The sequence below is a fragment of the Benincasa hispida genome, chromosome 5 (genome assembly GCF_027475165.1).
Source record: "Benincasa hispida cultivar pf3 chromosome 5, pf3_genome.v1.1, whole genome shotgun sequence".
Classification (NCBI taxonomy): Eukaryota; Viridiplantae; Streptophyta; class Magnoliopsida; order Cucurbitales; family Cucurbitaceae; genus Benincasa; species Benincasa hispida.
The window spans coordinates 7,998,184-8,015,162 of NC_143482.1; the positions used below are offsets into that span (position 1 = coordinate 7,998,184).

The window sequence follows — 16,979 nt, forward strand, 5'->3', positions numbered from 1 at the left end:
CCTACTTTTGGAATAGATTAGTAGTTTTATAATTTTTGTTGGCTCATCCAGTTGATAGTCACATATATTGTTGAAATATCTTGAATCTGTTTGCTGGTGCTTCGAACAACCTAGTCAGCGAGCCGGGGTCCAGGGACGACGCACCCTGGTGGGGGTTCGGGGGCAATGCCCCCGAAACCTATTCAGATTTTATATTCAGCATATTTATTTATTTGTAGTTATTTACGATTTTAACCCTAGGGTTTAGAGTAGTGCGATATATAAACTCTCTAACCTAGAGGCGCCATTTTTTTATGTAATTTTGAAAACATTCTCTCAAATAATATTGTTCTCTCTCTGCCCGTGGACGTAGCTAACACACAATTAGTGAACCACGTATATTTGTGTGTCGATTTTTCCTACTCTACGTTCCTTTTTTTTTTCTTTAATTGTCGATTTCACAACAAACTGGTATCAGAGCCTTGTTAGGATTTTTTTTTCGAAATTTCGCATTTGTTCAACAATTGAAGATGTCTGGCGTAACGTAAAGATCGAAAAATTTATTGGGAGGAATAGTTTTGGTTTATGACAGATCAAGATGCGATCCCTACTAAAACAGTAGGGGTTATGGGCTCCGCTGACGGGTAAGTCAAAGAAGGTTGCCATGGATGACGAAGAGTGGCAGACTCTTGAGAAGAAGGCTCATTCGACGATCATGCTATGTTTGGCTGATGACATCATCATCGAGGTCGCAGATGAAGAATGTGCCGCTGGTCTTTGGTTGAAGTTGAAGAGTCTTTACATGACGAAATCTTTAACCAAGAAGTTGTTTCTGAAGAAACGTTTGTATCATCTACGTATGCAGGAAGGTACGTCTCTACAAGACCATCTTGATCAATCAAATAAAATTTTATTAGATATGCGTAATGTAGAAGTTAAGGTTGATGATGAGGATGCTGCCCTAATTCTATTGACATCTTTGCCGCCGTCTTATGAGACTTTCGTTGACTCGTATATTGGAGGGAAAGAAACTCTGACCTTAGAAGATACAAAGTCCATGTTGCTTATGAGAGAGGACCGTCAAAATGCAGGAAGTTCAATTATAGAAAGTCAAGAATCTGGGTTAGCTACTACAGGAAGTAAGGGACATAGGAATTCTGGTAAGCAGAAGTCGAACCAGAATAAAAGGTCTTCGAAGTCAAAGGATTCTAGATCAGATGATATTTGTAACTACTATAAAGAAAAAGGGCATTGGAAAACCGAATGTCCTAAGATAAAAAGGAATCAGGAAAAGAAGGAAAAGAGTGACAAAAGGGAAGCATCTGCCTCTATTGCACAAGTTGAGATTGATTCTGAAAAAGTCGAGATCGATTCTGAAGGAGATCTAGCTTTAGTTGTGAATGAACAGTCACATTCTGATGATGTGTGGGTTCTTGATTCTGGGGCATCTTATCATATGTGCCCAAATAGAGAGTGGTTTTCAACTTATCAACAAATAGATGGAGGGAATGTTAGCACGACTAATGGTGCTGTGTGCAAGATAGTTGGAATCGGCTCAGTCAAGATACGAACACATAATGGTGCCTTCTACACTTTAAAAGAGGTTAGGCATGTTCCATTAATGAAGAAGAGTTTGATATTCTTTAGTGTTCTCGATAGCAAGGGTTACGGTTTTGAAGGTAAAGATGGAGCAATGTATGTCTATAAGGGTTCTAAGGTAGTTTTGAAAGGTATAAAGCGTGAAACACTGTACTTTCTATTAGGTTCCATGATAACAGGTTATTCTGTTGTTGCATCGTCGGTCGTTCACAAGGATGATATGACTAAGTTATGGCATATAAGGCTTGGTCATATGAGTGAAAAAGGGATGCAAATTCTGTAAAAAAAAAAGATCTTCTTTGTGGGCATAAGGTGTAGGATTTTGAATTTTGTGAACGTTGTGTATTTGGGAAGCTTCATCGCAGCAAGTTTCCAAGAGGTGTTCATCATACAAAAGAGACACTTGATTATATTCATTCAGACTATTGGGGAACTTCCAAAGTTGAATCTATTGGAGGCAGTAGATATTTTTTTGTCTATAATTGATGATTACTCAAGAATGACTTGGGTTTTTATGATGAAACATAAAAGTGAAGCCTTCAAGAATTTCAAGCAATAGAAGATATTGATTGAAAATCAAATTGGGAAGAAGATCAAAAGGCTGCGAACTGATAATAGTTTGGAATTCTGTGGATTTGAATTTAATGAGTTCTGTAAAGCTGAGGGGATTGTTCGCCATCATACTGTTGAGAATACTCCACAGCAAAATGGGGTTGCAAAACGTATGAATCAGACAGTGTTGGAGATAGCAAGATGCATGCTCTCTAATGCAGGGTTGGCTAGAAAGTTTTGGGAAGAAGCAGTGAATACATCATGTTATTTGATCAATCATGGACTTCACATAGCTATTTGTAAAACACTTTACGAGGTGTGGTCTGGTAAGCCTGCAAATTATTCTTTATTAAAAGTTTTTGATTGTACTGTCTACTATCATGTTAATGAAGATTAATTAGAACCAAGAGCTAAAAAGGGTATATTTGTGAGTTTTGGGGATGGAGTTAAGGGATATAGAGTCTGGTCACCTTCGGGGAATAGAGTCATACTTAGTAGGATTGTGATATTTGATGAAAATTCCATGCTTAACTCAACTGTAAAGCCTTTTGTGACGTCTACTGATGTGGAAGGAAGTAGTAGTGTTGATAAACAGGTGGAGATGCAATTCACTTCAGCTGTGAATGAATTACAACATCAAGGTGGAGAAGATCAACACGTTACTACAGAAACTGATGTGCAACCAGAAATTAATGTGCCTAGAACGTCAGAAGTTGATTTGCCTGAGAATTCTAGATCACGAGTAGATCAACCGAGTATAGCTCGTGATAGAACTAGAAGAGTTGGTGTTGGACCTCTTGTGAGGTATGGTTTTAAAGATATGGTTACTTTTGCATTGCAGGTTGCTGAAGAGGTGGATCCTCATGAGCCATCCACGTATAGAGAAGTTGTGTCATGTGGTGAGTCTACTAAATGGCTTGCTGCTATGGGGGATGAGATGGAATCTCTTGACAAAAGTCAGACTTGGGAATTAGTTAAACGACTAAAGGAGAGAAAAAATGTCACTTGTAAATGGGTCTTCAAGAAAAAGGAGGGAATATCACCTTTAGAGGGCAATAAATATAAAGCTCGAGTTGTTGCTAGAGGGTTCACACAAAGGGAAGGAGTTGATTATAATGAGATCTTCTCACCAGTAGTCAGACATACTTCTATTAGGGTGTTACTTGCTATAGTAGCACATCAGAATTTGGAACTTGAACAACTAGATGTGAAGACAACTTTCTTACATGGAGAGTTGGAGGAAGAGATTTATATGACCCAACCAGATGGGTTCCAGTGTCCAGGTAAAGAAGATTATGTTTGCAAGTTGAAGAAATCTTTGTATGGGTTAAACCAATCTCCAAGACAGTGGTACAAACGATTTGACAGCTATATGATTGGACTTGGCTATAACAGGAATCCGTATGATTGTTATGTATATCACAAAAAAGCTGATGATTTCGATGATTTATCTACTCTTATATGTAGATGATATGCTCATAGCTACAAAGTCCAAGTCTGATATTCTGAAATTGAAGAATCTTCTCAGTGCTGAGTTTGATATGAAGGATATGGGTGTTGCTTAGAAAATTCTGGGTATGGAGATTTATAGAGACAGAGGTAAGAACAAGCTATTCTTGTCACAGAAAGGATATATTCATAAAATATTGTCTAGGTTTGGTATGTCATCAGTTAAGCCTATAGATACTCCTAGTGCAGTAAATGCTCGTTTGTCATCTGAGTTTTCACCACAGTCTGAAGCTGAGAAGGAGTACATGTCTCAAGTTCCTTATGCTAGTGCAGTGGGAAGTTTGATGTATGCTATGGTCTGTACTAGGCATGATCTTGCCCATGCTATTAGTGTTGTTAGCAGATTCATGGGTCAACCTGGGAAGGAGCATTGGCAAGCCATTAAAAGGATTTTTCGTTACCTTAGAGGTACATTTGATGTTGGTCTTGTTTATGGGAATTGCACAGAGTGTTTGGTGACTGGTTATTCCGATTCTAACTATGCTAGAGATGTTGACAATAGGAGGTCTATGACTGGCTATGTGATCACTCTGGGTGGTTCTGTTGTTAGTTGGAAGACAACCTTATAACCTACAGTTACTTTGTCTACTACTGAAGCAGAGTACATGGCCTTGACAGAAACTGCTAAAGAGGGAATATAGTTGAGGGGGTTAGTTGGTGATCTTGGTTTGCATCATGACCAAGCTATTGTATATTGTGACAGTTTGAGTGCAATATGCCTAGCCAAGGATCAAGTTCATCATGAGAGAATGAAGCACATAGATGTAAGATATCACTTCTTAAGAGGTGAGCAGAGAGTTAAAGTGATGAAAATTAGTATTGCTGATAACCCTGTTGATATGTTCACCAAACGGGTTCCACAAGGCAAGTTCCAGCATTGTTTGGACTTGCTGAATATTTTGAATTGTTAGTGGTCCCCTTTGTGGGACACTTTAAGACATGAGGGAGAAATCTGGGTACATCTGGCGATATTGATTTATGTTGTATTTGGTATATCTGTTATCTGGGAGAGAATTCAAGTCAAGGTGGAGATTTGTTGAAATGCCTTGAATCTGTTTGTTGGCGCTTCGAACAACCTAGTATGGGGGTCTCTTTGACCGGGACGTAGCTAACACACTGTTAGTGAACCACGTATATCTGTGTGTCGATTTTCCCTACTCTACGTTCCTTTTTTTGTTTCTTTAATTGTCAATTTCGCAACATATATACTTATTATTTTGTTTGATAATGCTAGTGAGTTTGCATCCCAAACATTTGATAGTTGATTTGGAGAAGTGTTGAATATCCTGTAGTTTATGTTCAAATAGCAAAAATTATAGATTTATATGAGATCATGTTATTATGTATGCTCGACCAATGACTAATAAGCTTATGGCCAGAAGCCAAATATATTTCATATGCAAGTTATGCAGTAAATATTTAAATTATACCACAACAACAATTAAGATAATGGAGCAATTAAAATCTATGTTGAAATTGATTTTACATCCATGAATTATTTTAAACCCTTGACGAGTGGATTATTTACTACGCAATTTAACTGTTATTAATGAGACAAAATATCCAACATTAGGGGAGGAGTTAAGGAAAAGTTGGAAAAATAAATTGAATAAAATCCATAAGTATAGTCTCATTTTGATCCTCATACAGATCACTTTTAGAAGTTCAAAAGATTATTCATTTGTAAAATATTGCAAATTAATGCTAGATGCATTTAGAGAACATTTACAATTGCAAGAAAGGTAGTTAATAATCAAAATGACTCTATTAATAATATGGATATTCTAGAAGAAATTCTAAATATAAGCACTCATAAGAATCTTGAAGTAAATAAAGATAATAAAGAGATCTCGATAAATTATGTCATGACAAGAAAAAGATTGAACCATACTTAAATAAGTTGACAACATTTTTGCATACAATGTTGCTCACGATATTATTTATAAAAATGAGTATTATATACTCAGGTATATTGAAAAAGAAAAATGTCGCAACATAGAAATGGTTGACTTATGTAGAAAGAAACGATCTAATAGAAAACTTATTTTTTAAATCGTGAGAACTAGTAGTTCAAACATTAGATAATGTCAAACATGTGGGATACAAGTGAATATTTGTAAGAAAAATAAATAGAATGAGGTCACATTATATAACACGTGATAAGTTCCACAATGATTCTCACAAAGAAATGATATTGATTATAATGAGACATATTCTCATATGGAAGATATAATACCATGAGATATCAAATTTATCTGGTTGCGTATGAAAAACCTAACAAACACCTTATGGATGTAGTCATTATACATTTATATGAATCTCTTAATAATTATAACCGTGAATGGTTAGAGGTGCCAAATTCATATAATTCAAATATTAAAGAATTATATATAAAATATTCCTGAAGAATGTGATATAATCAATTTATTAAATATGTGTTGACATGAAGGTATAAAAATAACCCCTATTTGTCCATATGCTTTTATAAAGAAATCGTAACTTGGGACTTATTATATATATTATTTATATATATGTTGATAATTTAAGCATAAACTCCTGAAGAGATTTCATAGGCAAATAAAATTTCTTAAGAAATAAATTGAGATTATAAGTTTTGCCTTAGCTTGCAAATAAGGCATAAAGCAGATGGAATTGTATCAATATATACATATAAGATCTTATATGGACTAGTTCCATCATTGAACATTCCTATGATGGTTCATTCACTTAGTGTGAAAAGTTTATATCATCTGATATCAGAAAGATAATGAAGAACTTTAGGTCCCCAAAAACTATAATTTTTGGGAAATAAGTGAACTTATATCTTTACTAGTTTATACGCTATCTGTCATAGCATAAATATAACATTCCCCCAAAGAAAAATACTGGAGTAGAGTTAAAATGTGTTATGTTTTTATTTGAGAATTAGTTTATATGGATTTATTTTATTCTCATAAATCTAGTTGTGAACTAGTTGATTGTGAAGATGCAAGTTACTTATCTAACTCATAAGAACTAGATCTTAAACAAGTTACTTGGTACATAAAGAAGAAATTTTGTATTATGGCAGTTTATGAAGTAGATTATAACAACTATTTTAATCATGTTAAAATCTTGATGATGTACGAGGCTAGTCAATAGTGTTATTATATGAAGATGATAAAACATATAGTACTGACATCACTATTCAACGAACTTCTTCAAAAGACGATTTGGGAGACTTATTGACAAAGGTGTTACCTGCAACAACATTTGAGAAATCAACATACAATAGTTTTATGTGAAAACCAAGAGTATCAAGTGATGTTTTCATGAGGGAGAGTAAATGTGTTGCACTCCTTTTCCTTTGACTATGGTTTTGTCCCACTGGGTTTTCCTAGCAAAGTTTTTAATGAAGCAATTATTAAAGTATATAATCTTTTTCCTTCACTAGGTTTTTATCCCACTAGATATTTCCTTGTAAAATTCTAACGAGACATTTCTTTTACATACTATAGATATCTAAGACAGAGAGTATTGTAAGTGTAATATTATAGATATCCATAACTTATTTATGTTACAAACTCATAGCCTTCATAGGTTATCCAATCCCATAACCTCCCCCATTAACTTTTACCTTATAACATACACTCCACCATGCCCTATAAATAGAGTTGTAAGGTACCTTTGCAAGACACACCACAATTGAGTTCAATATTAACTCTCTACTTCTTATCTTCTACTTTTCTCTCGTCTTGCTTTTAATGTTATTTTGTTGTTCAAATTCTTCTTATTTCATCACATTTTCGCCATTATTCAAAGAAAATAAGTCTCATGGCCATATTTTAAAAAGTATATTTAAATTTGTTCATTCATGTTATTACCGTTTTAACTAATTCAAAATCATTATTTCAATACATAATTCTCCAACCAATAGCAAGCCACGTTTGATTACGTTTGTTGTTTTTTACCAGTGTTATGTGGAACGGAATGAAATGTGGGTTCCTCTACGAAAACTGTAATCAACAAATGTAATTTGATAGAGGAGAAGTGAGTCATCAATCCAATTATGATTGATTATTACGTAGGACTCACACTCTCTTTTTTACTAACTTTCCATAATTTACCTTTTTGTTTAATTACTATATTTTAGTTAATTAAAAATATAAAAAGAGCTGCATTATGGTAATCATTTATATTTCATTATATTTCTCTATAGAATTAAACAACGCCCATAGATTTTTTATTACTATTGCTTAAGTTTGTAATAAACACAATTAAAAGAATCTCATTCTCTTTATAATTGAGGTTCATTATGATTGATACGTGAATGTACATTCATTACTATAGCAACAATTTTAATGATTGATCGGTAAACATATCCTAACTTCCAAGGAATTGCTGCTTTCTCTTTTCATCCCACAACATAAGCTTCAAAGCATCAACGGAAACTTAATGAAACAACTCTTATAGCTACACTTGTCAATAGTGACCCATGGGCACATGGGTCCAAATTAACATAATTGTGTCGTTATTAGTTTGGGCCCAAGTGCATTCTGACCTCATTTCTATTTAGAAGTAGAGGTGCTTGAAAGAAAAGTTGTTCACTTTCCATATTATTAATATTAATACTATTATTATTATTGAAATTTGATTTTTTTAAAAAAAGATTTGGAACTAATTTGACCCTAACTCTTATGAAAAAAAAGTTTTAACTTTTAATAATGTTGTTTTATTAAACAAACCAAATAAAGCATTGGATTTTTTTAAAATCATACTCAATATTTTTTATTCATTATATGCAATAAATGTGTATTTTCCAACTACAATAACTATAGAGAGATTGGCATTCAACCCAACTCACAATAAAAGTTAATAACACGCTAAATTAAATAGTATTCATTGATAGAATAATGAGAAAAACAATGGAATATCCCTTATTAAAGCAGAATTACAGACCCTGTAGTGTATGTATAGTACACCAATGGCTTTTTCACATCACAATAACCAATAGTAAAATCCATAACGTAAACCAACCAAAGAAATAATAATTAACGATAAGTACAGATCACTCTTATCATTTTCAAAATTAATCATTAAAACATGACAAAAGTAATTTAAAAAAAGAGAGGATGTTGTTAATTTACTTTAGAGAGGTAGATTTAGTGAGTCCGACACTTGAAGAGGTAGCCCTGAGTTTATTTCTAGCACGAACAATATAATCTGAAAATCGACGATCTTGTTTGAGATTATGATCTTTACCTTTGCTACTGGAATCATGATGTCGCTTGCTTGCAATATTTGCTAGCCTTCGTTTAGCTCGATTTATATAATCACTAAACACGTCGTTTACATCTTCATCTCCTCCAGATTTATTCTTAGCGTTTTGTTGTCTTTTCTCCATTTCACGTATGCCATAATTAGCTTCTTCATGATGAACATGAATTTGCTCATAATTGTTGGGTTGTTGTTGTTGTTCATGGCGGCTTGGGGAAGGAGTACTGAATTTGATGATTTTAGGATGCACTCCAATTCCAAATGCCTTGAGAAGCTTCTCGCAAAAAGGACTATTGGGCTTCGAGGATTTGGAGTTTCGTCCCATATTTTGTGTGTAGACTAAGATTTTTATGATTGAAAGTGTTTGTATCTAATTGGGGGAAATTTGGATTGGTATTTATATGAATGATGTTCAAGTGAGAAGGGAATCAGTGAGCAGTAGAAGAGGATGACTTTGATTATTGGAAGATACTACAAGGATGCTTCCTGGATTGATGATATAATGTTAAGGTCATGTTCGCGGGAGTAAAAAGTCGTGGAAGAATCTATCCGATTGATTGTGAATGATGAAAGTATGTTTTGTAGTCAATTTTAAACCTGGCAAAAGTATCAATAGTAATTTCAGTTATTTCAAAATTAAACATTGAATTAATTCATCTAAAATTACTTAGGTTTAAAATCATGTTAGCACTAGCTTCTAAATTTAGCTTCCCTAGAAAATTTGTCATTTTTTCTAACTAATTACTAAATATTTACAAATATGCAATTCCTTCTAACTTTTATCAAATAATTTAGATGAAAATAAAACATTATTTTCAACTTAAAACATACAAAATTTCAAAATAACTATTACCATAAGTTTGATATAAAATATCACATTTGATTTTGCTCAAAGTACTATGGCTAGCAACTATTTAAAAGCTACTACAACAATCCAAATATATATGGTTAAAAAAATCTTGTGTCCAAGTTTCTTGTAATATAATACTAAATTTGTATTTATTCATCAACTTAAATTTTTGTATCGACCAATCTAAAACACTTGATTGTAGAGAATATAAGTTATGGAGTTTTAATTAAGAAATGTAAAAAGTGGATTGCTTTTGGGGAGTGTTTCTTTTCCCCCTAATGATATGACATTAAGAGAAGAGAACCATATTCCCAAGTGATGGTTTCTGCCCAATTTTCTATGGAGATAGTCCAAATATGACAACTTAATAGCTGTTTTCAAAACTTTGAAAGCATCAAAATGACAATGGGTATTGATTCGGAAGAAATTAGAAAAGGAAGAAGAATCTGCCATCCTGTATAAACTAAGAAACCGCGACACACTTTCCATTATATAATCACCCAAAAGGGACGCCAAAAAAAAAAAAGATACAACTTTTGTAGCTTCTCTTTCCCTTTTGCTGTAAATTAAATTAAAAAAAAAAAAGACTAACTAAAGTTATGCAAAGCCTATGATTTTTACAACACTCTACCAACCATGTACTGATCTTTGTTGAAATATAAAAGTTGTCTTTGAAAATTTTGAGGTTTCTGGAATGATTAGAACAAGTGGGTTGACTTGGGTCTACTTATACATCTTCAATAGTTGTTGTTTTGGAGTTAATGGCAAAAAATACATTTTTGTTCTTAGAATTTAATAAATGAATTTCATTATTAGACGTTAGTTGACTAACAAAAATAGGATGTAACGTAGATGAATATGATGAGATGACATATTTTTTATCATCTAAAAATTTTCCTTCCCCTCTACGTCTCTTTCTCTTTGCCTCATCTTCTTTCTCATCTCAATTTACCGCCTCATTCAAACTCTAGAATCATAAATGATAAATTGATAAAGCATTTTCTTGTGTGACAGGTTCTGAAGAAACTTCTTAAATAGTGATGTAGTAACTAGTAGTTATTTGCTTGATACCCATTTGAAGAAACCTTAAAATATTTGTCCAACGTCTAAAAAAATTATACTCGAGATATTTCCTGATTTAGGCCCGTTTGAAATTCTGTTTACCAATCTCAAATTTATCATTTCATATTAATATATTTTGTCATATCTATTTTTAATTTATAATTGATTCAATTCTTTATAACAATTATTTTCTTAAATTTTTATCAAATAATTTAGATTAAACAAAATCAGTTAATATTCAAATCATATAAAATTTTTATAAATGGCAAGTTAATTATCAATATGAAAACAATAAAAAGAATAAGCTTCGAGGGCTCTGCAATGATTTGAATAGGGTTTGTGCTCAATTCTAGTAGGGTACTTTTGAGGACAAAGGTAAAGCCCATTGAATGAGCTGGAAAAAGATGTGTTAGCAGGGACGTAGGAGGACTGGATTTCCACAATCTCCAGAGCCATGCTGGCTAAACAAAGCTGAAGGATTGTCAGAAACCCCAACAGCCTGCTTGCTCGAGTTTTAGAAGGAAGATCTTCAAAAGTGGGAATTTCCTAAATGCTTCTTTGGGATCTAACCCCTCTCTTGGAGAAGTATCGTTTGGTGCAGGGTATCAATGGAGAGTTGGTAGTGGATCATGTATCTACATTCACAAGGGCCCTTGGCCGTCAGTTACTGCTTCCAAAATGCCTATCTATGTCAATAGAAAGTTTAGAATCTAAAAGAGTTTGTGTCCTGATGGGTAAGGACGAGTCGTGGAACTTAGGTCCCATAATGAGAGTTTTCTTCCTAACGATGTGGATTCAATTCTGAGTATCCTCATTAGGGACTTTGGTGGGAGGGACGAAATCATTTGGAACTTGGACCCGAAAGGTTGCTTCTCTATTAAAAGTGCTTATAATTTGGCAGTGAGCCTTGAGATGGCCTCTAAATAGTCGGGATCCAACTATCTTGAGCTCAAGCATAACTAGAGATCGGTGTGGAAGCTAAACATGACCTCGAGCAGTTTATTATGTGGAAAATCATGAATGATATCCTCCCACGTTGAGTAACATTATTAAGAAAGGAATCGTTACTAACCCCCTTTTGTCTTTTTTGCAGGAAACATGTGGAGGCTTGTGGGTACGTGTTTAGGGAGTGTAAGTTTAGTCGAGCTATTTAGCTCTCTTTTTTCCCTTACGTAGTTTTTTGGGTTCTTTCAAGGAATGTTGGAAGGTTGCAGATTGCTTGGATGGGTAGATCAAGTTCATCAAAGGATTTGATAAGGAGTTGTCAGCCATCCTTCTGTGGGATGTGCAGAACTATCGCAATCTCCTGAAGGCTAACTCCTCGACTCCTAATGAGGAGCATCCTCTCAGCAATTTGTCTTCGTGCTAAGTTGTTTGGATATGATTCATTGTTTGGATGTGATTCATGTGGGAGCCTTGGCTTCCCCGCATAGGTTTTCAATTTCACAAAAGGAAAGGATTTCAGAAAACAAACGTCACCAAAACACATTTATAAGAGCAAAATTGTGTACTTACTACTCCTGCAATCTGTTTCAAATATTTGGCAGTGTAACACTCCAACTGAATCTTGTATGAACAGCTTATATAACAAGAGAACGAGTGTCAACTCTCGAGTGGTGCATTCAAACAGATCCAAGCAACTGAACCAACCCAATGCCCAGATTTTCAGTTTGAAATTGCCATTTTCTGAATTCAAGCAATATTTTCTTCACACTTCATGTAGTTTAAGCATATCTGTACTTAGATCAGCACCAATTAGGATGATACTGCAAAATTAAGGGCTAACCAATTCTCAAGATTACTACTGTCATTAAAGTTGCCGCTCTAAAGAAGATCTCATTGAGGCTCTTATCCACTCTCCTCGTCATCTCATCTTCCTTCAACCCAACCTTGCTTGCTTTCTTGCTGATGCAGATTATTGTATCCCTCAGTTTATTCACAGCACAAGATAGCCAAACCAGACCAAAGCCAAATCCAGTGTTCAAGAGGTTAGAAGAACACATTGGCGCTCTCCCACAGGCAACCTTACTCATAACAGAGAAAAGAACAACGAGACCAGTCCCAGCAATACCAGCAGAGAATTGAGTAAGAAACTGAGGAAGTTCTCTCCCAGAATTCTTTAATGACTGAATTGCACTTCTCCCATGCTGCTGCTTGTTAAACATATAGGAAAGCAGACTCTCGCATGCGTGGAAATAATTTTTCTTGTAAAGATCTCTCTCACGGCCTACTTTCTTACTGTTTCTCTTTTTTGGTGATGGCTTGACCTTAATCACATCAGGGCTGTCAAGTACATAACAGGAGTTGTTTAAGTCTAAGAGCAAATGCCAGAAGCATAATGAATGATTAAAAAGATGAACTTATAATAGCACTATCCCATGTGGTCAACATTCGTTGGTTTCTGTTCTAGGATATTTAGACTACCCTGCCCATTAAACATGGTATGGCAAAGTCATTTTTTTCTCTTTTTTTATTTTATTTTATTGGAGGCAAAGAAAGTTGTTCACAAATCTGTTTGGCAAAAGAGAATAGACTGCCACTTTAAATAAAACTAGCAAGAGTAATCTTTATGTTCTACACTCTAATAGAGCTAAATCACCAGGAAAATAATCCAGTAGAAATATATTACTTGCTCTATTAAGTGGTCAGTTCACATTTATTTTATTCACCTTTTTAATCTCACTTCTGTCTAAGCATCACCAGTAGCAAATTGAAAGAATATGCAGAAATTCAACTTTCATTGCTGAAGGTCAAGTGGTTGTTGCTTGACAACAGACCGAGAAAAGAATCAGACTTGTATGAGTAGGCATGATGCACATACCTCTTTATAGGAGCAATGGTTGTTGCATGAATCTTCAAGGGAGAATCATAAATATGGCTTCCCATTGCCCCATTCAACCTGGGCACATAATGCTTGCAGTCTCAGATTAAATTATTTAGCTTATCTGAAGTCTAAAACATGTTAAGATAGAGGGTTCCAAGGGTTGCATTACCCAAAATATCTTATCATGATTAAGTAAAAACCTTTTTCAGTAAAAAATAATAATAATAATAATAATTAAAATAGTGTGTGTATATATATATTAAAATTAAAACCAAAAAAAAAAAAAGGGTACCGTGAGTTTGCAGTAATGTTCTTTAATCATTAAGACAAATGGAAAATGAAAACTTTGAACCACTAAACATTCCTCAATATCTTGATGGGTTGCAGAATGAAATAAGATGAGTCCAGTTAATTTACCTTGTACTTTACGCTGAAGAGTTACACTAATAACTTTTTTTTTATCTACGTACATCACTTTTTTAACTTTGTTCATGAAAGTTAAAACAAATTTTTACTTTTTGTGCAGAAAAAATCGTTTAGTGGTGAAAAATTCCCACTTGCTGGAAAGAAATGGTATATGAATTTCATTGTTCCAACATACCTAACTAAATAGTAGCAAAATGAAGTTCAAACAGATAAAGAACAACTTAGGCACAAACTTAATCCTACCAAAAGTACAACATTAACGTAAATATTGAACATTTAACCATATACAAATTACCAATCATATATTTTAGAATTTTAGAACAGTAAGGCTGACATATCACTTTTGCCGAATAAAATAATAAATTGGTGCAGTGCAGAAAAACAAGAACAAAATTTTCATGGTATAAGGCAGAGAAATATGTACCTATCATAGTTGGGGACAAGAATTGACTGCCTGCTCCAACTTAATGAGTTCTTTGACAAATAAAACTCAGCGACAACTGAAAGTAAATCCTTGATCTTTGTCCCAGTCTCGGTGGAAAAAATTTGTCCATCAGGAAGAATTGTAATCTTTGAGCTTCTAATCAATTCTCCAATGAAGTCCATGACCGGCTCCTGTTCATCAAACTCATAACTAGGAAAGATATGAGATGTAGCCAAGGGCCCTCTGCACCGCTGGGTCTTTAATTGTTCCAACCCCCTTAAGTCTGGTAAATTTAATGCACGTTTGTTATCTTCACTTGGACAGGACACAAGGAACTCCAAGACTTTCTCATACTTTTTGAATTCTTCATCAGATCTAGAACCAAATATCAAAGAGTCACCCTGATTATCTGCAACCAAATCAAAGGGGGAATTGAGTAATAGAAATGCATTTAAGTTGATGATGACATAAACGTACCTTATTGTCTAGTCTAAAGTCTAACTCATACATGAAATAACAATACAACTTAGGTTATACTAGTGTTTCCTATAATTACGCTTCCCATTATATCTTAAAGAAGCACTGGAGGAAAAATTTTAAGTTGATGATGATGATGATGTTGTTGATGTTGAGAATGCCAAACTTCTATTTCATTGAAAGTTGATGGGCCTGAGCCTCCTTGTTTTATTCTTTTGTATAACACATTTTTCTTTTTCTATCAATATTTGTCCATTTAAAATAAGGCTTACTCCACAAACCACCTCCTCATTATGTCTCACCTCTTCATGAGAGGAGAAGAAAACCCTCCAAAACTATCTTAGTGTTGTAAAACCGATGTACATTCATACATATATCATATATGCATCCTTGTAGTATCTGTCCCCTAGTTTTTTCCCCACCAAAAGATTCATCCATATATTCATATTGTACATTGCTAAAAAAAAAAAAAAATCATATATTATATCATATCGTAAACAGTAAAGGTTTTATTATATAATGATAGTCTATTCCATTTACTAAAGAGATGCATATAGAAAAGTGTACGAGGGTAGTTTAAGTAAAAGAAAGTAAAAAGACAACAAAGGACAAGATATTTACAGTGATACAACTATAATAATATAATCACTATAACAATTCTTTTTAAAGTACTGTTGCTCCACTAGTGTTTTCTTCAAAATCATAATTCACAAGAGAAGTGTGATAAAATGGTCGGGATGAAAACCAATTAATAAGTTGCTAAAAATGATGCCGAACTTGCTAATCAACTAACCTTGTGTATCAACCATTTTCAGACTTCTAACTTTTGGGTCAAACTCAACTAATTGATTGGACTCTGGCATCCCGATAATAGATTTCCAAAGTTCATTGCTCTGTTGAGGCTGAATACTTCGCAGTACTGACCCCATCGCAATTTCTGGCCTAGCTCCGCATATGGACAATAAAGGCTGACAATCCTGGTTAATCACAGAAGTAAAAGTTTAATTATGGCTCAAGTGCAGAATTAAATGGCATGACCTTGATAGCTAAAAGATGGAACGATAAAGAGAAACGGGTAGCCAACGTAAGGGAGCAAGGGATAAAATAATAATCAGAACTCAAGAACAATGTCTAGCGTAATCAGTATGGAAAGCAGCCAATATTGGGGATGATTATAGTCAGATAATACAAGGGGCTTAAATCTCAAAAACACAGTTTGTAGGGTACCTTGATTTCCCTGGAGGTGTGTTGCTGGTGGTGTAAAACAAGAGACGAAGGGTAGCCATGGGAAGCCATAATACAGAGCTCAAACATATCGGAGAGAAACCCAGTTCAGGAAACGATTCCCGAAATCAAAATGTCTCTCTGATTTGTGCGTTTGTCAAATCACCATAGACTTACCCATCCGCGGAGCGATGAATCTCAGAAGAAGGGGGCCACTGGGTATCAATCAAAAGTAATAGAAACAAATCCAAAAAGGGAAGACGAGATGGGTTTTATTTTATTTTATTTTATTTTATGTGATTCGTCGAGAAGTTTCTGATATATAATATCAGGGACACGAACGGCGTTGAAGAACCGAAGTATATCAACCAGGCTGGACATCTGATAAGCGACAAGAAATATCCCATTGACAAACCCTCCTAAGCGCTGCAGTCCGTGGAACTCGGGTCCGCCCCCCCCCCCTCCCCCCCAAAAAAAATATATGTCCCTCAAATTTTGAAGGATATGTACGTTTAATTTCTAATATTTCAAATTAGTCGTTTTAGTTATATTTCCAACAATAGATTTAAAAGTTCCTTCAACTAATAAATATATTAAATTAATATGTTAGATTAATTAAAAATAATCTCAACAATAGATTTAAAAGTTCCTTCAACTAATAAATATATTAAATTAATATGTTAGATTAATTAAACATAATCTGTTAAGATGATTTGGAAAAATATATTTTTTAATATTTTCCATTTCTCTCCTCATTTTTCTTCTTCTCTTCTTTCTTGTCTCTTGTTCTCTCTTCT

General features: G+C 34.1%; 1 protein-coding gene across 1 annotated transcript; it reads right to left on the reverse strand.

Moving 5' to 3' along the window:
• Positions 1 to 12,266: 12,266 nt before the first annotated feature.
• On the reverse strand, positions 12,267 to 16,651 carry LOC120078216 (uncharacterized). The gene is made up of 5 exons (XM_039032442.2): positions 16,186 to 16,651; positions 15,752 to 15,935; positions 14,482 to 14,890; positions 13,629 to 13,706; positions 12,267 to 13,090 (listed from the first exon to the last, which is right to left on the reverse strand). The coding sequence occupies exons 1-5, from the start codon at positions 16,270 to 16,272 to the stop codon at positions 12,589 to 12,591; spliced, it is 1,260 nt and encodes a 419-aa protein (XP_038888370.1). The 5' UTR covers positions 16,273 to 16,651; the 3' UTR covers positions 12,267 to 12,588.
• Between the last annotated feature and the right edge of the window lie 328 nt (positions 16,652 to 16,979).